Genomic DNA, 22,445 nt, shown 5'->3' with positions numbered 1-22,445 from the left:
AGTGAACTAAACAATACTCTAAACATGTTGCTAACAAAAGTTTTGTTGACCTTATTAAGATTCTCAAGTATTTGTCCAAAACTTGACCAAATGTTGTCCCAACTTTCCAAATTGTTATCTGAACAATTTTATGTTGAAAAATGTTGTTCTAGTTCCCATCATGCATTGCAATTTGAACAAATTATGTGGTAACTATTATTAAAAAATTATCATTGCTTTGCATTTACTGGCTACATTTATGATGCAGCTGTTATTGTCACTATTATTCAACAGTCATTTGGCTCAGAGTTCATATGTTTTATGGAATTTTTGAATGCAATTTATTTGCCTGTCAGGGTTAAACGTTTGCCTCTTGTTTTAAGAGGCAAAGAATGTTCATATCATGTAGTTAAATTTGAGCATCAAACAGAATGAAAGAAGAGGAAATAACAAGTATTGTAGCCCCCTGCATTGCTAAATGCTAAACAATTAGCATTTGTCTTGATAAGAATTTTTAAGTTCAAAAGACTACCTGTTACTCATTAGATGAGCAAAAGTATTAAGTTGACTTTAATTGAAGCAAATTAGTTGAGTTAGCTTAAGTTGAATGTAATAGGTTGCCTTATTTTGTCAAATTAGGTCAACATTTATTTTTACACACCTGGATAATCTCCAATTCAATGACATGCGGGAGAACAATAAAGTGAAATGACCTACTTTCTGTCAACCTGCAAATTGTTTGTCTCGCGTAGAAATTCTAAAAGTGTAAAAATAAAAAGGCGATGCTCTCAAATCCCTTAATGCTATTCCTCACTGCTGATTTTTTTTCAGAAACAAATACCTAAACACATAATTTGTGCAGCTATTTAACATTTTAAAATGGTCTACAGCAACAAAGCCGTCAAGACAGGAGTGCGGGCGGTGTGCCTTCAGGTGCAGATTACGATTCTAAAATTCTTCTAGAGCTCCTTGGATTCAACAGACTTTATTTTACTCATTCGTTTGAAATAAAATTGCATTACATATTGATAAACTGTAGGATGTATATAAACAATTATTTTATTATTGAATTATTTATTCATTAAATTATAAAGTAAGTTAAGCATCATGTTTGTGATTTTTTTTTATTCGTCATGTACGATAGATTCTGACAATTAAAACAAAACATCAATTACTGCATTATTTGTTCAGAAACAGATGTAACTTAAAATGTTAATTGTGTATTGTACTTTTCACATTTAAAGTAGGCTATGGTACAGCAAAACTACAGCACTTCCAGTAGACTCCGACAGCATGCCTTGCTGAGAGAGAGTGAGTGGCAGAAGTGACACAGAGGACGATCGACCGCCCCCCACCCCCGCCCAGCGCTGTGCCATGTGCCCGTTCAACACCTGTGAGTGAGTCGGCACATATGACACCATCAGCGGCCACATGTCCGAATGTCCTTTCAGGATGGCCGAATGTACTGACCTTTAGATAACGTGCAGCAGGAAGTGTGATGGGGAAGTTTACATGAACACCGAGTGTTCTGCAGCTGCCACTTTTCAAATGGAAAAGTTGGGTCACAATATTGTTGTGAAAAAGTAATCCTAATTCAATCAGTATATTAATTACAACTTACAAAACAGACAGAATGCAACTTCTAAACATACATTTAAAATGTTAAAGGTGATGCAATTTATGTGACTTAAGCGTCACTAAGCAAAATTGCAAAAAATATTGACTATAGTATTTTCTCTAACTGACAGTCCTGGAAGCCAACAAAAGCCATATATAAACAAGCACGCACATACATAAAAAATACGGACGTACGGATGGACATAAATAGATAGACGCATACTAAACAAATTTTTTTTTTTTATAACTTTTTATTTCTATATTTTATTGTTATATTTTATTTAATAATTTTAGTGTCACCAGAACTGCTTAAAGGTGATGAATAATTATTATTATTGATACTATTGTTATTACTAGAGTAGATTTTTTTTATTGTTTTTAGATATTTTATTTATACCTTGTTTTCTCAAGACAAAAAATTAACAACAACAATTGTTATAATTAATAAAATATAATTTTCGATTGCTTTTGGATGTTTTATTTAATAAACTTTTCCCTCTCAAGATTAAAAAAATACACAAGTAGAAATTCATGGCCTTTATGTGGTTCCATGTTTGGAAAATTGTAACCTTTAGGTTTAGTTTAGTTCAGTTGCCTTTATTGTCCACAAACTGTCCACAACTTCCACAAGAGGAACAGAAGCAATTTGTCAAAGAGCCAACAATATTGTAATATACAATGCCCGGTTTATTAATGGACATCAACATTACAATATTTAAAAAAGCTACATAAAAGTTGCAATTGCTTTTCCTGTGCCTATAAACAATGGAAATGGCGAGTCACGTCTCTCACCTGCAGGCATGATGCGATGCATGGCCACCGACAGGAAGAAGATGGCGTCGCTGTAGTACGCGCCGGAACCTGCGCTGAAGTGCTTCTGCATGGCTTCCACGATGGGGAATAATTTCTCTGTAAGGGCTTTTACATTGTGAAACACCACCTGGAATAAACAACAGACAATGTATGTGATAAATGAGGACTTTTTTGTGACCTTAGTGACACTGACACTACATTTTTGTACATTTCTGCATGGGTGGACAGGAGTGAGCTGTATTTCTACCATCTTTTGGCACAGAGATTTCATTCTCAGGTGTTCACCATTTGGCTCACTGAGCCTTGACAGTCGTCTTTTACTGCTCCTTCCATTGAAAACACACAATACATGTGTTTGTCTGCAGTGCAACCAGTCCCCTAATCCTGCTCCGCAATGCAAGTCTTTGGCGTCGCCTCGACTCATGCAATCAGATAATGTGTATCTCTCGCTAGCTTGCACAAAGACGATGGAGGTGGAGGGGGGATGGGTGGTTAGTAATCACAGATTTCCCATTAAGGTTTTGATTGCAGGGGTATAATATGTTTCTGCCATAGGATTAGCATTCCACCTTCAGTCTGGCGAAACAAAAGCACTAATACAGCACAAGCTCAGAAGATTCAAGGAACACAGTTGATAATGATTTTGTAACAAACCAAGCATTTTAAAGTTGTCTCATTTGTGTGGAAACCTTCACACAATCAAGACTTTCTTCACCTTGTATCTTTGGACTCAGGAAATGCAAAATTCTGACGAATGTACAATTGAAAGTTGAAGCGACCAGGTTGATTCACAGAGACGTTTTTCTCATTTCACCCTAAATAGGCAAATTCCAACAGCCTAAGAGTGTCCTGCAAACTCGGCTACACAGGACGGAGATTCAAAATGGAAGTAGAGCATTTGAATTCTCCATTCAAAGATTATGGGAAGACAATTATCAATATTTCACGCCTTTAGAAAATTGACTAGGAAAATGTAATGATTACAAATGAATACAAATGCCAAGTGAAGTGAATTTTGCAATTTCAAAGTCGTGGGTTTGATTCCCAATGAATGCATGAACTGTAGCAAACGTAATCGGTTACTAAAGTAACCTCGGTTCTCTCTAGAAGAGGGAACGAGTATTGCGTAAGTTAGCTTACGCTACGGGTAAAGTCATCTTTTCTCGAGATATGAAGCCAAAAAATTATCCTTAATTTTTATTCATTGTCAACGCAGTGCAGCAGCTAGCAGACCTAGAGCAGGCTATCTAGCGCGCTCATTGGCTGCTCCGCGGCAACTGCAGCAGCCTACCAGTGAGCCTGGTGTGACGTCGCGCCCTCATGCGTCACAGCCCGCCAGAATGGGAGTGGCTTAGCGTATAAAAGGAAGGCTCGGAGGCTGATACCCTGGTTTTCATCGACTGAAGCGAAATGAGCTCGTGGCGCGAGCACGGCGGGTTACGCAATACTCGTTCCCTCTTCTAGAGAGAACCGAGGTTACGTTAGTAACCGATTACGTTCTCTTACGAGAGGTTCTCTCGTATTGCGTAAGTTAGCTTACGCTACGGGAACCCCTTGTCAACGCCGTGCGCGCCCAGCATCCACTACATGAGTCCCAGGGGAAACCCGGGGAACACTGATAAGTGGGAAACAGGTGGCCGACAGTTTATTAGTGGGCCAGCACATGTTCATAAGCACACATTGGGGGGTGTAGAGCAGCTCGGCCGGTCTATACTGACATAACCCTTTCTAGTGCAGCTCAACCAGGAGAGCTAAATCAAGTAAGTAGCCCGCGCACAAAAGTGTGGGCAGGGCATACACACGACTCAGACTGATAGAAGTTTAGCCTGCAGGGCGGGGACTTCCAGGTTATAAAACCTAACAAATGTAGAGGGGAGGCCCAGCCTGCCGCTGTACAAATGTCATGAATGGAAATCCCGCTGGACCAAGCCCACGATGAGGCCATGCCTCTGGTGGAATGAGCCCGGATGCCCAAGGGGCACTGCAGGTTTCTGGACGCATAAGCTGCCGCAATAGCGTCCACTATCCATCTGGACAGACTGTGTTTCGAGGCGGCGAGACCCTTGGTGCGCCCTCCAAACGAAACGAAAAGCTGCTCCGAGCGCCTGAAAGCAGGAGCACGCCTTTGAGCGTGGAGGGGGACCTGCCCGCGTCCAGCAGCTCCTGAAGGAAGCACAAAACCCACGAAATCCCACACGCTTGTGGGTTTAAATTTTTCCCCGTGCACCACTTGTTAAACACAGACCATTTTGACGCATAGAGCCGTCTCGTAGAGGGGGCTCTAGACTGCGTGATCGTGTTCACGACCCCTTTTGGCAAATCAACGAGTATCCGTTGATTCTCCACGCATGCAGAGACCAGCGCTCTGGATGGGGATGCCAGATCGAACCGCGGGCTTGAGAGAGAAGGTCTCTCCTCACCGGGATCGGCCATGGGACTGAGTCTGCCAGCCGCATTAATTCCGGGAACCATGTCTGGTTCTCCCAGTGCGGGGCTATGAGGAGCACTGAATGGCGCGTTTCTCTGATCCTCCCGATCACCTGGGGTAACAGCGAGATCGGGGGAAAAGCGTACAGCGGGAGGCTGGGCCAGGCTAGGGCCAGCGCATCCTCGCTCTTCGAGAAGAATATCGGGCAGTGGGCGTTGTCGTCTGACGCAAAGAGGTCGACTTTCGCTCTGCCGAACAGGCGCCATAGAAGCTGGACTGTCTGGTGGTGCAGAGACCATTCCCCGGGGGGAACGTTGTCTCTGGACAGTCTGTCTGGGCCGACGTTCAGGTGACCGGGCACATGCGCGGCTCTCAGCGAGCGCAGTAAGCCCTGAGCCTAGACGAGGAGGCGTTCCGCCAGTGCGCAGAGGATTTTGGATCTGATCCCGCCCTTACGGTTCACGTAGGACACCACTGACATGTTGTCTGTGCGAACTAGTACATGGTGTCCTCGCAGGTATGGGAGAAAATGTTTCAGTGCATTCTCGACCGCTAGCATCTCCAGACAGTTTATGTGAAGGCATTTCTCCCGGTCTGACCAGAGGCCATAGACAGGTCTGCCCTCGAGAAGCGCTCCCCAACCTAGGTTGGAAGCGTCTGTCGAGATCGTTTTCCGGTGCGAGATAACTCCCATTGTAACTCCCCGTTGGTACCATTCGGCCGCCAGCCAGGGCTGCAGGGCTGAGACGCAGCCCTGATTCACACTGACTCGCGAGCCGCCGGCAATCCACGCTCTGCGAGGCGCTCTCGCTTTCAGCCAGCGCTGAAGCGGGCGCATGCGCAGTAGGCCCAGCTGAAGCACCGCTGCAGCTGAAGCCATGTGGCCCAACATCCTCTGAAATGCTTTCAGGGGGAAACACCTGCCTTTCTGAAAAGACGCGGCGAGATGTCGAATACGGCGCGCGCGCTGTGTCGACAGTCTGGCCGTCATAGCCACCGAGTCCAGCTCTATTCCCAAAAAAGAGATCGACTGACTGGGTATTAATGAGCTTTTGGTCCAGTTGACCGAGAGACCCAAGCTTTTCAGATGGCTGAGTAGGCTAGTCTGTGGGATAGGAGTTCTTCCTCTGACTGCGCTAGAATCAACCAGTCGTCCAAATAGTTCAGAATTCGCATGCCCTGTGTTCTCAGGGGAGCGAGGGCCGAGTCCATGCACTTCGTGAACGTACGGGGTGCTAAAGACAGGCCGAACGGGAGGACGGTGTATTGATATACCTGACCGTCGAAGGCGAATCTCAAGAATGGCCTGTGACGGGGTATAATCTGAATCTGAAAGTATGCGTCTTTCAGATCGAGAGAAATAAACCAGTCCCTCGGGCGGATTTGCGCGAGGATTTGTCTGGTTGTGAGCATTTTGAACGGTCGTCTCATGAGAGCTTTGTTCAAATATCTCAGATCTAATATGGGTCTGAGAGCTCCGTCCTTCTTGGGAACGAGGAAATAGCGGCTGTAAAAGCCCGTCTCGGTCAGAGAAGGATGCACTCGTTCTATCGCCCCCTTGCACAATAGTTTCGCTATTTCTGTATGAAGCAGATGGGCTGCTTCTGTATTCACTCTCGTCTCGGTCCGTGCTCGAAAGCGCGGGGGACGGCGAGCGAACTGCAGCGAATAGCCCCGTTTCACAATGTTCAGCACCCATTCTGACACGCCCGGGATAGCTTCCCACGCTTCCGCATGCATAGCTTGGGGTCGAATGGCCTCTGGGTCCCGGCCGCTGCACTGCGCGGGATAGGGGACTCGTAACAGAGGAATTTGCGCGGTGCGCGCGCTGTCGATTCTGGGGAACGGGAGCTCGCTGATAGCGATAACTGGCTGGACAGCACTCAATGACTCGGTCACTTGGGACGGAGAACATTTTGCAGTGAGAAACCCGTGGCGCGAGAGCGGCGTGGGCGTTAATGTGTTTATCAGTAAGCGTGAGCACTCGTAGGCGGGCACAGGGCTTACATTCGTAACACGGCCAGTGGTGGGGAGCTTTATGTGATCTAACCCCCGAGACAGTTGCGAGACAGAGCGGGCAAAGTGTAGGTGTGGGCACTGGATCGTGGGCACATTTCCTACATTTGACACTCGAGCGGCGCGTGCCCGCTTTATGAGAGTGTGCTCTGTGGAGTACACAGGGGAGATCGTGCTTGTGTAGGGGTGAACACTGGGATGTGGGCACATTTACTACACTCATAACACCGTCGGCGTGAGCCGGATAACCAGACTTTATGCTCTTTTTGAGATTTCTCTGGGTCGCCGTGAAAACGGCGTTTGTGTGCAGGCGAGCGAGTTGTGTAACTGACTCGTTGGCTGCGGTGAACACTACTGCAGTAGCCTTTTCTAAGGGGACTGGCAGAGGTAAAATTGTGAGTTTTGACGGCGGTCCGGCCGCGGCGGGACCCAACCGTCTTTTCCTCCCTGCGCATGCTAGGAGGACTTCGCAGGCTCGGGCTTCAGCGAGATCTTAGGCCAGGGTCCCCGAGGGGGAGGCGGTCTGTGTTGGCTGGATAAGCGCGACCTAGGGCGGCCGCCCTGTCGTTGCTGCGAAGGCGGAGGTCGAGACGAGCGTTGTGTGGAGCTGCGTGCAGGAGGCTGTGCTTGAGAGCGGCCTGCAGCGGAACTCGAGCGGCGAGGCAGGAAGAGGTTCATGACCTGCGACGCTTTCTGTACCTCCGAAAAACGATCCACGATGCCGCTTACAGCAGGGCCGAAGAGGCCGGTGGGGGAGAGCGGGGCGTTGAGGAAGACGGACCGCTCAGACTCACCCATGTCGGCGAGCGTTAGCCACAGATGGCGCTCGGTAACTGTAAGCGAGGCCATGGATCTCCCGATGGCTTGGGCCGCGGTCTTGGTAGCGCGAAGGGAGAGGTCCGTCGCGCTGCGCAAGTCCGTGAAGGCGGTGTGACTCGGGCCTTTCTCGTCCATTTCGCGGAGGAGATCGGCCTGGAGGATCTGGAGAACCGCCATTGTGTGCAGGGCGGAAGCAGCCTGACCAGCGGCAGAGAAGGCGCGGCTGACGAGTGCTGACGTAGTCCTGCAGGCTTTTGACGGGAGGGCAGACTTTGAGCGCCATCTCGCGGATGGGGGGCAAAGGTGCGCTGCGACCGCCTGTTCCACCGGGGGAATCTGGGTATACCCCTTCTCCGCGGCTCCGTCCACGTGAGAGAGAGTCGAGGAGACTGAGGAGCGGAGTCTCGCGGAGAAAGGAGCGTTCCAGGATTTGGAAAGCTCAGCGTGGAGCTCGGGCAGGAAGGGTGCTGACCTAGAGGCAGGCACTTGGCGGCGGCTAGGCAGAAAACACCCGTCGAGCCTGTTAGGCGCGGGCGCCTTCGGTGGTGACCATTCGAGGCCTAAGTGCTCGACAGCCTTAGTGAGGAGGCGGAGAAGCTCGTCGTCCACACTGGCGCGAGCCCGGCTAGATTCCTGGGTCGAAGAGGAGGTGGAGCGGTGAGATCCGGACCACTCTTCGCTGTCCGAAGCCAGGATAGAGCAGCTGTCGATGATGGCGTCCTCATCCGCTTCATCCCCTGAGGCGACGGCAGTGCGGGCAGGAGCAGGCATTTTGAAACAAACGCCTCGGCTCTTTTAGCAGAAGTGTGTCGCGGCGGCGAACACACAGCAGAAGCGCTTAGTAAAAAGGATACTTGTCGCCGGATAGCGAAGCAGGCACGGAAGGCTGAAGGCGGCGAAGACGGCCGGCTTCCTCAGACGCTTTCCTCGGCTTGCAGGCGCTGGTTTCGACGGCGGCGGCTTCTCTCAGAGTGCAGCAATGCGGAGAGCTTCGCTGAAGAGACGAAAATCAGGGTATCAGCCTCCGAGCCTTCCTTTTATACGCTAAGCCACTCCCATTCTGGCGGGCGCGAGCCAATGAGCGCGCTAGATAGCCTGCTCTAGGTCTGCTAGCTGCTGCACTGCGTTGACAATGAATAAAAAATAAGGATAATTTTTTGGCTTCATATCTCGAGAAAAGATGACTTTACCCGTAGCGTAAGCTAACTTACGCAATACGAGAGAACCTCTCGTAAGAGAACTACCGTTCAAAAGTTTGGGGTCAGTATGTTTTTTTCTTTTTTGTAGTTGTTTGTATACTTTTATTGAGCAAGAACACATTAAAATGATCAATGACAGTAAATACATTCATAATGCTACAAAATATTTCTATTTCAAATAAATGCTGATCTCTGTTGCACAAAAATAGAAACACAACCGTTTTCAGCATTAATAATAAGAAATGTTTCTTGAGCACCAATCTCGTTCTTGAGCCATGACAGCAATAAATTGTCATTTTAATTTTGAAGAGTTATTTAAAAAAAAATAAAAAATGCTTTTTAAGACTTCCATCAAACAAAAATTCTATCAAAAACCTAAGCTGCCATGAATAAAAATATCTGCTGAATGTAAAAATGTAAAATGTAAAGATTGTGTGCATAGAAACCCAGTGAATTGGAGCGTACATCATCAAAACTAGTCAAACACCATAAAAAAATAAAAAATAAAAATCTGCTCTAAAAGTATCAAGTTGGGAGCAACCATTCAATATTTCATCACAGTTTATTTGTGATATTGCCCTGAATTTTTCATAAGTAAAATGCTTTAAAGCAACTGCTAAATAATGCAGAAGCAATTAGAAATTAACAGAGAAAACGAAACATTCTGCTCATAAGAACTTCAAAAGACAACAGAACACTCATTTGAATTCCTCATTTCACTTGAAAAGAACTAATAGTTAGGAACAGAAACTACACCAGTAAGCACTAGTTTTATTTTATAGATGATGTAACTGCAGGGACCAGCTATCTCTTCCAGGAATTCAAATGAGTTTCTGCATACAGAGCTCAGTGTAATCTCCATTACTAGCACATGAAGTGCTGTGCAAAAATGACTGTGGTATAATTAAATTAAATTCTTATGAACGCGTTAATGCTCATGGGGACTTGAAGCAAAGCCTGCTGGTCATTTATGTGCTTCTGATTTTCTTTAATAAAGTGAGTCAGTACTTTATTATATGAGACTGGATATTTGCAAAAGTATTACTGACAACAATCTGAATGTTCTGTGAGGGAATCATAAGAACTTTACAACACAACAACAAGAACATGATCGCCCTACAGTCCCTAAAGCATCATGTTTGATGGTATAAAATGGTATTACCATGGTAATTTGATATAATGAACTAAGTGATTGGCATATTTCTGGTAGTCCAATATACTTAAGAGAATACTATGGGGTAAATAACCAAAAATATGAAACCAAATCCAATCAATCAACTACTTTTATCTGCCAATGCTGTTAAACTGCAATACGGAATAAAACCCGGATTCTTCAAACCATCAACCTTTTATGCTTGCTACAGACTGTATGATTTCGGCAATCCTAAAATCATTACAAATCACACTGTACAACACGGATCTAATAAACTTGGATTGCTTGGATAAACGCTGGAAAAAAAAAAGAGGAAGAGAAAGAGGAGAATATGGACGTGATTGATCATCTTTCGTCTGGGACTGACCAAAATCGTACAATGTGTACTGGGCATTACACACTTCATTCAGTTCCGCAAAGAGCTCAATAAACCACAATGACCTTTCTCCCCCTGAGAACACATGTCTGATGAGTTCATACTGGATTCATCTCATCATGAGACTGTGTGGGAGTCTGTGAGCTCACAGTGATAGTGGAACTTTCCACGCTGTCTGTGACTGCGTAGTTTTGAGAGTGAGACAGGTTCAGTTTAGCCCAAAACAGCCAGCGCTAAAAAACACATGCCAGCATGACACTCTAAAAATAACTGATTAATAAAAAAATAAGTATAAAAATAATTGTATGCATAAAAATTTCAACAAATTTGTGTTGCTTTAAATAAAACATTAACTGAAATATATATATATTTTTTAACTAATTTTATATATACACACATTTTATTTCAGCTAGTTGCCAAAGCAACATTTCTCATTTTCATTTAGTTAAGTACTTTATTAAGTAGACCTTGCTAATACGGGGTTGGAGGCCATTTAAGATTAGTGAACTCAATTGTCATGTTCAAGAAACCATTTTAAGATGATTTAAGCTTTATAACACGGCGTGTTATTCTGCTGGAAGCAGCCATCAGAAGATGGGTACACTGTGGTCATAAAGGGATGGACATGGTCAGCAACAATACTCTGCTAGGCTGTGGCATTCAAACAAAGCTCAGTTAGCACAATTTTGGTGAGTGTGCGAATTGTAGCATCAGTTTCCTGTTCTAATCTGACAGGAGTGTCACCTGGTGTGTTCTGCTGCTGCTCATCTGCTTCAAGGTTCGACATGTTGTGCGTTCAGAGATGATCTTCTGCAGACCTCGGTTGTAACGAGTGGTTATTTGAGTTACTGTTGTCTTTCTATCAGCTCAAAGTCAAACCAGTCTGGCCATTCTCCTCTGACCTCTGGCATCAACAAGGCATTTTCGCCCACAAAACTATATATATGTTTGAATAAATGTAAAACTGACGCTCATCGAATAGTTTCTTTTTTTCAGACCATTGTATGTAAACCCTAGAGAAAATCCCAGTAGATCAGCAGTTTCTGTAATACTTAGACCAGCCCGTCTGGCACAAAAAAAACACATGCCACGTTCAAAATCACCTTCCTTCCCTATTCTGATGCTCCGTTTGAACTTTAGCAGATTTTCTTGACCATGTCTGTATGCCTAAATGCATTGAGTTGCTGTCATGTGACTGGCTGATTATATATTTGCATTAATGAGAAGTTGAACAGGTTTACCTAATAAAGTGGCCGGTGAGTGTATATCGTTTTCTACAACATGCACTAATACAAATGACAACAATCATCATCAAAAATTATTATTACTACCACTACTACTAAAACAGTTATTTCTTTATTATATATTATATTACAAATAAATTTACAAAATATAATTTAATGGATAAATATATATATATTCTACAAAAAGTACAACTACTGCTACTCCAAACAACAATCACAATCATCACCCTCACCACTGAATGTTATTATTATTATTACTATTATAACAATAGTTGGTTGTATATAATATAATATAATCCACTACTACAACAACTATTGCTACTGCTCCAAATAATAATAATAATCATCATCATCATCCAAATTTAGAATCCACTGAAATCGGCTCTTGTTTAGTGTGTGTGTGTGTGTGTGTGTGTGTGTGTGTGTGTGTGTGTGTGTGTGTGTGTGTGTGTGTGTGTGTGTGTGTGTGTGTGTGTGTGTGTGTGTGTGTGTGTGTGTGTCTAAAACTGCTTTAATCAAAATGTTGCAGCACATGTTGGGATGGGTGACGATGATTATCGGATGTTGCATTAAGCCAAATACTCATTATCTTATTGTGTGTGTGTGTGTTGAATGAGTCTGGATTAAAGGAAGGTAATCTGCACCTCCGTCTCACAGCATCCCTGCTAAACTGAGCCACAGTCTATCCGCCAGTCCAAGACAGAGGATCAGCCTCCACTAATGCCCGGCAACTGTTGCCAGGCAGGAAACACTGCTGTCTGCTCCATACATGATCCACAGCAGAAAAGTTGTACTGTCTGCCTTTACATGATCAATCAACTGAGATAAAGGAAATATCCTAACCTTAAAAGTCCAGTGACAACCCTATCTGCCCCGAACTAGGCCAGGTTTACTTCATGCTTCTACAGACAAATCCTCAACAACAGGATCAGACCAAAGATCCTAAAGCTCAAAGTGGAATCACAAAAACCTAATGTGATAGAGTAACACTGCCCCCATGTGACCAATGGAAGCCTAACTTTATTCTTCATTTACTAAAGTGTGATTTATTGAACAAATAGGGGACTATTTGACTGCATTATTTAAACACTATCGTTCAGTGAAAAAGATCCGCATAGCTTGCTCGATTTTTATTGATTTAAGCTTAAATAGTTTGATAAGAAGTGTGTCCACAGAATGAGCCTAGTTGTTTTGATGAACTGAAAAATCTGATATACAGTGTGAAAGTGTTTGCTAACAGGCATTTTGAGCGGTCCTGAGGGAGCACTGCAGTGTGAGAGCTGCGTGTTGTTATTCTGTGAGCTGATGTAAAGGAAACGTCTGCGGTGTGACCTCTAGTCCTGTCGGAGTTCAGCTTTCCTGCAGTGCACTGCCACCTGCTGTGCTTGCAAACAGCACAAAAAAAGAAAAAAAAGAATCGTCCCTTTTTCAGGCAGGATACTGTATTTTAAAGTCACGGTTCCAGTAACTTAGGACACTAAACCCAATCGTAAACCCACTTGGAATACACAGCATGTGTTGCATGGGATCATTCTGTGATACTTTTGCATCTTTTTTAAAAAGTTTGATGCTGGTTGCTATTCACTGCCAGTATTTGGACGAACGTGAGTGGGACATTTTTTTTTTTATTCTCCTTTTGTGGTCCATAAAAGAAGGACATACGCCAGAGTTTGTAAATGATGACTTAGTTTTCATTTTAGGGTGATAGCAAAACTAAAGAAGCAGGCAGAAGGATTTAAAAAGACCATTTAAAAAAATTTCCTATCCCTTTAATAACAAAACCATGTCCATTAATATGCATAGAATTATTTTTTTTATATTATATGTAATATATACAGTATGTTTTATATTATATTATATGATTATAACAATGTAATATAATATTATAATCATCTTCTCCACTCCAACTCCAAATAATAATAATTATTATTATTCAAATGTATTCAGACTGCAAATATTTTCAACTAGAAGGGAGTCAGTGCTGCATCAGCACACATTGCAAAACATGGAGGTCCACTGACATACCTCGTACCGGAAGGTTGCATCCATCAGAAGTTCAGGAAGCATCTTCTCCCCCAGCTCCTGACTGCCCGCATCAGAGACGTAGTGGAGAACCAGCATCTCATCCTCCAAGAACCGTCCATGTTTGGCCATGGAGCGCATGACCACCTTAAACTTCTGCTGGAGGTTCAAGCTCTTGTCAACCTTGGTGAACATCATGAGAGCGTGAAAGCGTGACAGCTTTCCCTCCTGGTCATCTCCAGTTCCTGTTCTGCTTTCTGGACGTCCGGACCGGATGTCTATGGAAAGATCAGCATCATCACGGTTGGTGTTGTGGCTCGCTTGTGTTTCCTTGATGCGCTTTGTGGTGCTGGAGAAGTTCTGCTTTTCGGAGCCAAAGTAGTAGAACGCCACCACTGCCAAGGCTGCGGCAAGAAGCAGCATGATCTGATACGACCTAAAAGTGCTGATCCTTCCCATGGTGACCGACAGGACCCGCAGGACACCCATGGATCCACTTCTACATGCACAAAATAGGTCAGGATGCCCTTTCTTTCTCGTCTTGTTGGCCGTTTCTAATCTCCGATCATGCCTTGAATGCAAGAAAAAGGAATTTATCAATGACATTTGCTGAGCTGAAAATGTCACTTCACACTTGATATTATACCTAATGAGATCGAAGGTTATCCCAAGGTTTTTTTCTCCATTCTGTCACCCGATGAAGTTTGGGTTCCTTCTGTCACGCTGAGTTGGGGACACTTAATATTCAGCTATATTATTGATCTGACAGTACTGACGCTGTTTTATGAGAATTGAACTGAACTGAACTGGACGATGACATCACTTTTGGAAGAACTGCTCTATAGATGAATAGAACTAATTTAATAATTGATGATCTTTACAACTGAACTGACTCAAAACTGAACTGACTTACGCTGAACAGCAGCCAAAAAGCATCATGTTCCTGTTTTCACTGTAAAGTTGCTTTGAAACTATCTGTATTGTATAAAGCGCTATATAATTATAGGCGACTTGACTTGAGGTTAATATCTTTGTTTTTGTAGCGACAGAAAAGGGGATGAATAAATAAGGACTTAAATGAAGGCCTGTTCATCACATAAATCTGTCATATGACTTCAGAAGACTTAAAATAAAGTAATTTGTCATATGGACCATTTTCATAAAAAGGTTTATTTTATTTTTATTTTTTTATTTTGGAGCTTGACAGCCCAGTCCACATTCACAGTATGGAATAGGGCAGGAAGGCCGTTATTCAAAGAAAATTTGTTTAAAATGACTAATGTCTTTTACTACTCAACTACTCTTCTAAATGGATAGTTTTATCCTAAATGAAAATTATTTTGTCATAATTTTGTGTTTCACAGAAGAAAGAAATGCATACAGGTTTGGAACGACAGAGGGAGAAAATTATTTGATTAATATAATGCAATATATTATGCTTTTAGAAGACTTGGAATATAGCGAACAAGTCATATGAACAATTTATATGATCATTTTATTGTGTTTTTGTTATTTTTGGTAAACACCCCCACTCTTCATTCACTTTCATTAAATAGACAGAAGATACTCTTCAATATTTCACGGTTTTTGCTACAATGAAGAGTCATACGCGGTTGGAACGACATTATGGTGAGTAATTTATGTCAGAAGAATAAAACATTTTTGGGTGAACTGTCCCTTTAAGTCATTCAGGTCAAATGACAATTTCAAACAAGAAACCTTCAAATGTGTCAGCTCTAATGAAAGTCAGCAGCAGACGTTCTTTTAAATATGCAAATCCATACATGATTAATCCGTGAACCTTGCTGGAGGATGGCACGTAAGCAACAGTTACTGCACATGATTTTACAAGTCACTTACCGCCGTCACATGACTCATTCAGCAACGCGCGATAACATCAGAAGTCCTTCACTGCAGCTGAACGCAAACTGTGGAGCAGTCTGTCACTAAACATTGAAGGAAAAAAGCTATTTGAAATGGCAGAAGAAATGTGCAGACACGAGACATCTAAACGCCTCTGATCTAAACACTTGCGCGTCCTACATCACCGCACCGGAAGTTGAACAGTTCATAATAAAAGACTCGCAATCACATGGTAGAGAGATCGAGCATCTTTTTTCTTTTCTTTAAATCCGTTTTATTTTGTGTGTAAATTGCTTTTATATATATATATTTATATATATATATATATAATTTAACAAAGATTTTTCATTGTTATAATTTAAATAAAATCGTTATCAAATTCTGAGACCACATTGGAATTAATATCTAATTTAAACAAACATTTTTAAATGTTTTAAATATGTAACTTTTTTAAATAGTTTTGTTTAATAAGGATTTGTAGGTCACTGATCAAACAAGTCAAATGTGTGACATTCATCATGTTAAAACCTTGTCTGGCCAGTTGACTCACTGTCACCATCAACTTTTAAGGCTAGGCTAGCATTTGTCACATATACACAAGGTTTGTCTAAATTTTCTAGTCCAGCTACTGTTACCCTGACAGTGTAAACTGAAAATGAATGGCATTCAGATACATATACACAAACATGTACATATTAAGTAAAACAGTAAGGAAAATTCTTGAAATACGTTTATTTGTACATAGTCACATAACACTCAAAATATTGAAGACAGACTGGATACAAAGCTACTTTTGAACTGAGGTGCACAATGAAACCAAATAGAAATGAAGATGAAGCTTTGTAACTGATGGCAGTTTATAGATGGTTTCTACTGAGTGCAGTCATAGGCCAAAACTCCCTTACATCTACAAATAATCCAAGATACTAGGGCGAATTTTTTCCGCTTTTAACTTTTTCCATTTTTTTTTTCTTTTTGAAATCCCATGCAAGGAAGGAAGGAGGTAAAGAAAGTATTTGGCCCGCTATATATAATTTTATAATAATGATAGTAAAGAAAATTATATCTTTATGACATCATAATTCAACACGTAAATAAGTAAAATGCAACAGCAATACCGAGAGAGAAATGTAACCAAAGCATTTAACAAAAAAAAAAAAAAAAGTTTTGAACTTCCATTATATAGATTTTTCAATATCCTCCATCTGACAAACTTCACATAATAGCACATTAATTTACATTTATTTTCCTTTGAATTCAAATGGTAATTTTCCTCTCTTTTTATTGGTATAGAGTTTCTAAGACTCCAGACCAAACCACTAAAACATTCAATCGGTATAAAATTGCCTATGCAAGTAAACCTTCAGTGCTACGCAACATTGACGGCTTTGTTGTCGACACACAAAGACGGTTCTGAGCGATGATTTTCAAGTACAACAACTGAAACTTATTAAACATTTTGTAATGTAACATTTTTTTTTTTTCTTATTTTCATTTGTCATACAAAAGACTCCAGAATTTCTGCATCTCAATAGTTTGTTAGCAAGTCGTAAAAAAAAAAAAAAAAAAGAAAGAAAGAAAAAAATATTTAGGTAAATTATAAAGATACTGATCACATTAGACATTTGTGAATGGGCTTTTTAGCGGGTCCGGCCCAAGAAGATCTGTAACCTGTACAGACAAATACACACATAGTGAATAGAACCATGCATTAAATGGCTTTAAGAGAGCTAACATAAGGCTGCTTACCATAACTAAGCTCTAATGTTGCTGATCTCAGTTTCAGGCAGTAAATGAGCAGGTAGGGTTAAAAACACATGCAGGAGACTAAAGCGTCCCTCAGGACCGAAGGCAAAGAGAGAAAGAACAAAGAACGGAGGAATACAAAGTGCAAAAACCACCTGCATACATCAGTCTGACGCCAAGTGTATATCTGTTCATTTGTTTACTGCATATAAGAGTAACAACAACATTTACAAAAAAAAACATATAGCAAATAAATGCATAAGTGTGGAATACTACAATATTAAGTACTCAGGACACCCTTTCAAACTTAAAAACAGTAGAAAAACAAACTGTCTTGTTACAATTTGCATTGTTAAATGTTGCCCAGTATTTCAGCTGAATTTCAGCTTTGCAAAGACTTTAACATGGAAATGCGCCACGTCACTTCCTTCCGTTTTTCCTACATCGAGCGATCAGATCTTCATCTGATCATTCATATCTCAGGTGGTTATGCAAGTATGATCATTGACTTTCCTACTGAGGAAAATACAACTGTGTGAGAGAGAAAAAAAAAAAAAAATTGTACTCAGGGGTTTCCTGCCTAGTAGCCATATATCCATTTAAATAGCACGATTACACCTCATTTGTAATTGTACATTTTCACAGCTTTAAAGTAATGCAGAATCATGACAAGGGCTTGAATTAACTGACAAGAGCCGAGGAGGGATAGAAAGCGGAAACGTGGATCTGTGTCAAACGCAAACCTTAAAAGAATAGTTCACCCTAAAAATAAAACTGTCTGTCATCATTTACTCACCCTCACGTCATTCCGTATCTTTATGATACAAAATATATTAAAAAACATTTTTATTTTTATTTTGTCTATACAATGAAAGTCAATGGGGTCCAATGTTGTTTGGACGTTCTACAAAATATCCTCCTTTTGTGTTCTGCAGAAGTCAGTCAGTCATACAGGTTTGGACCGACGTGAGGGTGAGTAAAAGTTTTTTTACAGGTGTGATTAGTTGTTTGGATACAACCTGGTCTGGAATCTCACATTTCGACTCGTAGCTCAGAGGTTCAAGACGGCAAAGCGAGAGTGTTTGTTGTTATCCAGAAAGCTGGTCAAATCAACAGGCGAAGGGAGCAGCTCAAACGTAACACTGCCATTACGGCCCCGTGCAAGGCACTTAACCTGACTCAAGAGGCGCTTATTAGTTAGTTCATTTGAAATTATCTAAAGCTAACTACCTTTTTACCCCTTCTCTCTAGATGGTTTAGCCCTGTACTGTCACATCGGAGACATCCTGCACCATGAAACATTCACTGTACATTGTATGTAGTAATGAAAAAGAAGACGAGGAGGAACAGAGTGTGTATATATACACATATATAAGCATGTATGTATATAGATGTATGTGTAGTTATAATGCACTGTACTGTAGTGTTATCGGTAAACAATAGTATACCAGCGTCGAAGCATCTAAAAAGCCATTTCACCGTCTAAAACATCCATTTCGTCCATAGAATCTTTCAATATAATGTGTAACAACATTTCACAATCTTTCTTACTGCTTCTTGTACAAACTACAACCTGTAAAAAAAAAAAAAAAAAAAAATTGTCAGGCTAACAGAAAAGGACTTGCCAGCTTTAGTGTAGTGGAATAAAGTACCCAGAGATACGGCGACTCAACCGAAGGTGATAAAAAGCTGTTTTGTTCTTTCGCAACTGTTTAGCGTCAAAGCACCAACAAGCGTTTGCTTTCCTGTGGCATGCAAGGGCGCACGGAGGACACGAACATCCATTCATACTAAGTAAGTGTATTAAGGCTTCATATCTGCACGCTGCCAGGGCATCTGGTAGGACAATCGTTACTCTGACAGCCAAGAAAACACAAGAGAGCCGATAACCTGGATTCCTGTGATGTTTCCCACACTGGAACGTGGAAAACATCACTGATCTGTGAGTACAAATTAAACCAAGTCCTGATTAGTAATAGAGCGATATATATATATCGGCCAGACTGATTAGTTTGCCAATATTTGGCCATTTTAAAAACATGGGTATTGACCGAAAGCCTTGTTGATGGCAAATAAACATTGTTCAAATGTTTCAAAACTCAATATTTGGAGTAAACGTTGTTAAATAAGTGAAATAATTAACCCACATTGATTTGCTCACATGTCGCCATCAGTACTGGCTATCAAAAAACCATACCGTACTCCAAAAAAAATTATTACTTACTACCATGGAGGATCTGAACTGTTATTGTGAAGTGCGTTGCGTGCATATTGAGAACACAAACCATGTTTTTACCAATGTCTCTGAAAAGTCTGTTTAAAGAGAATGAGACTCATGTAGTGCTACTGTGAGGCCAAAATGTGAGATCGTAATAAAAACTAAATAAAAATATTCACGTCCAGTGCATAATAAGGTATTCAGGCTATCATTTTAGCTCACTGTGCATATAAGGAAGAAAGGAGAACAAATCATCCATCTATTGTAAAAGCCAGTGCGGCCAACTGAACTCAAAAGGATAAGAGCGCAATTTGGAAATCAGCACCATCAGATTTGTACTGCTACGCCTCGGCTGTCTTTCAGGGGGGGGGGTTAGTGTTGGTTTTGAGCGGAAAGGCCGGGTAGCAGACCAGAAAGTTTCATACCCTGTTTTTCTAGAGTGTTCTCAGAGGTTCCGTGCATATTAGAAGGCATTTGTAGTTTTAAACAGGAAGACATGAACATCCCCAGAAAAGCTCCTGAAGAGTGCTGAAGGTTTTTTTTTTTTTTTCTCAAAGGTTTGTTTTCCATAGAAAAAAATAATATATATTAATAATAAGAATAAGAAGAATTGACTCTCCAGGAAAAGAGCAGCACAAGGGGGAGAGAAAAAGGAAAAAAAAAACAGCGGGACAAAACTACAGCTATAATGTAAAACCACTCTGGACAATGGTGGGCAAGAGACGCCTCATTTGGGAAAAAAAATAAAAATAAACAAAAAGAGGACAAAAAAAAGATGTCCTTTCAGGTTGTTTTAGTGCTCTGAAGGTCATTTGTACATGAGGTTTGGGTGCCATGATTCTCCATGGCATAAAGCAGGCAGTGCGTCCTACAAAAAGGGTCTCGTTTCTGCCTGTTATCCGGCCCTAAGTTCTGCCAGTGGGCATCGGCTCAGTTTTGGGCATGGTGTCGGATTGTGTGGAAGATCCAGTCCATCTTGGTGGTCCATCCACCATGGTGAGCGTCATTCATCTGCTTCATGAAATAGTCCAGGGCCTCCTGCTCGGTTTTATCCAGCGCCAGGGTCTTTCGGATGTAAGCGATGTCATCAAAGGACTGCAGCTCCGGCATGCCTGAGCCCAGCATCATAGAGAAGAGGTTTATGAAAAGGTTGGCGTGCTGTCTGATAGCCAAGTAAGCCTTGTAACACATCTCCTGGAACCTGCAGAGGGAGACAGTGAGACATTTTTAGGTGTCTTGAAAATGGCATTTGCTAACAAGTGGCTTAACGGGACTACAGTGGTTGTCGGGGACATTAAACTTCATCACGCCGAGCAGGATATCAAAGGAATCAGCTTGATGCCAACTTCTGAGCTGGCCTGTAAAAATACATCATTCCTACAGCACTCGATAGACCAAGCTCATATTAAAGACAAAAAAAAAATCTATGCAAATTTAAAAAGACAACATTAAAGGGATAGTTCACTTTGAAATTAATTTTTGGTATGTTTTAGCTTACCTCAAGGGCATCCAAGATGTAGGTGTCTTTTTTTCCGCAGTAGTTTCAATTTTGATATTTTTAGGTCAAACCGTTCTTGTCTGTCAGTCATATAATGCAGGTCTATGGTCATTATCCCAAAGAGCATGCACAGAGTCCAAATTAAAACAATTCCCCGTCGTCCAAATTAAACAATTCCCCATCGTAAGTACACATTGATGACCTAAGACACGAAACGAGCGGTTTGTGTGAGAAAACGAACAGTATTTATATCGTTTTTACCTCTTATAAAAATATAAATATAGGGTCAAAATTGAAAAATTGAAACTACTGCGGAAAAAAAGACACCTACATCTTGGATGCCCTTGAGGTAAGCTAAAACATACAAAAAATTTATTTCAAAGTGAACTATCCCTTTAAAGTTTTCCTTCATGTGCTTTTCATCAAAAAACTAACTTTTTTTTTTTGTATGTGTACTCAAAGCCTGTCCTTCCACCAGAGACCATTTCATCACTGGTTTAGTTGTACTCAAGCAAGAGCAGACATGGACCTCCACTCCTCCGAGACACACTGATCGAGAGCAAATGCTGCTTTTTTTTAAGCCTCCTTTGAGTCTCGACTGAAGCAGAGATTTGTTAGAAAGCGGAAGTTGGCAGCCGGCTGGCTGTCAGAGTATTGTTGGAAGAGGAAAGGCTGCTGGGATGGAGGCCCGAGAGGCCCATTCTGAAAGCCTCTATTGTTCAACTCAATCGCTAATTGTCTTGGATAGTTAGCTGTCTGCCAATAACTATGTTAATGTCGAAACAACAAAGGATTTGTTTTGGTTAAATTCACACTGGAAAACAATGAGCAATGCTTCCAACGTGAACATACGCACCTCTCAAACTCTCTGGTTTTAGTGCACTCTTGGGTTCCTCCTTTGCTGATCACAATTAGGAAGTCTTGAGTTAAGACGAAGGGAACTCGCTCTCGCTTGTAGCCAAACTTCTTCTTCTTGTGGTCCAAAAAGTGACCAAAATCTATATGAAACAGCTGCAGGAACACACGCAGAACGTCAATATGAGGATATTGATAACGACTGAATGTTTCAGTGGCATTAAATTTCACACCTGCCCGTCGTCCTTCACCATGATGTTACTGTTGTGTCGGTCACCGATGCCCAGAATGAAAGTGGCCACACAATAGCCAGCGCAGGATCGCGTAAACAAGTCGATGGCCATGTCGTACCTATAAACACAGATGATTTTGTTACTAGATATTTGAACTGGCCACTGAAAAACAGAATTAAAATTTGCCACTCACATTTCGCCCTTGTTTTTGTCCTTTAGCCACTGATGCAGCGTTGAACTATTAAACTGCAGCGCCCCCTTCAGACCTCCTTTACACTGAATCTGCATGATTGTGTGTGAACTTCTCACAACCTCTATGAGACCCACGCAATCTCCGATAGACAAGCAGCCATAGGGTAGCATTCT

At 41.9% G+C, this 22,445-nt stretch overlaps 2 protein-coding genes across 8 annotated transcripts in view; both read right to left on the bottom strand.

Annotated features, from left to right (window-relative positions):
* Positions 1-15,804, bottom strand: part of LOC309487683 (polyamine-transporting ATPase 13A3-like) — a 200,300-nt gene extending 184,496 nt beyond the window's left edge. For 2 of the 3 annotated variants that reach the window (XM_082155450.1, XM_082155451.1), the window contains exons 1-2: positions 15,527-15,733; positions 13,760-14,237 (exon numbers count right to left, since the gene is read on the bottom strand). In XM_082155450.1, coding sequence (XP_082011576.1) covers positions 13,760-14,155 — 396 coding nt within the window. In that variant the 5' untranslated portion in view covers positions 14,156-14,237; positions 15,527-15,733. Of the gene's footprint in view, positions 1-2,388; positions 2,537-13,669; positions 14,238-15,526 lie in introns of all 3 variants that reach the window. The other variant, XM_082155452.1, reaches the window with a different exon arrangement.
* Positions 15,805-16,246: 442 nt separating this feature from the next.
* The window catches only part of pik3ca (phosphatidylinositol-4,5-bisphosphate 3-kinase, catalytic subunit alpha), a 20,453-nt gene continuing 14,254 nt past the window's right edge, over positions 16,247-22,445 (bottom strand). For all 5 annotated transcript variants that reach the window (XM_082155457.1, XM_082155460.1, XM_082155458.1 and 2 more), the window contains 4 exons: positions 22,273-22,443; positions 22,080-22,197; positions 21,848-22,002; positions 16,247-20,694 (listed from right to left, as the gene is read on the bottom strand). In XM_082155457.1, the coding sequence (XP_082011583.1) occupies positions 20,424-20,694; positions 21,848-22,002; positions 22,080-22,197; positions 22,273-22,443 (715 nt within the window). In that variant the 3' untranslated portion in view covers positions 16,247-20,423. The remainder of the gene's footprint in view (positions 20,695-21,847; positions 22,003-22,079; positions 22,198-22,272; positions 22,444-22,445) is intronic.

The sequence above is a fragment of the Leuciscus leuciscus genome (genome assembly GCF_965113295.1).
Source record: "Leuciscus leuciscus genome assembly, chromosome: 23".
In the NCBI taxonomy this organism is placed as follows: Eukaryota; Metazoa; Chordata; class Actinopteri; order Cypriniformes; family Leuciscidae; genus Leuciscus; species Leuciscus leuciscus.
The sequence above is the reverse complement of the archived record's forward strand: the minus strand, read 5'-3'. Positions and strand labels throughout refer to the sequence as shown.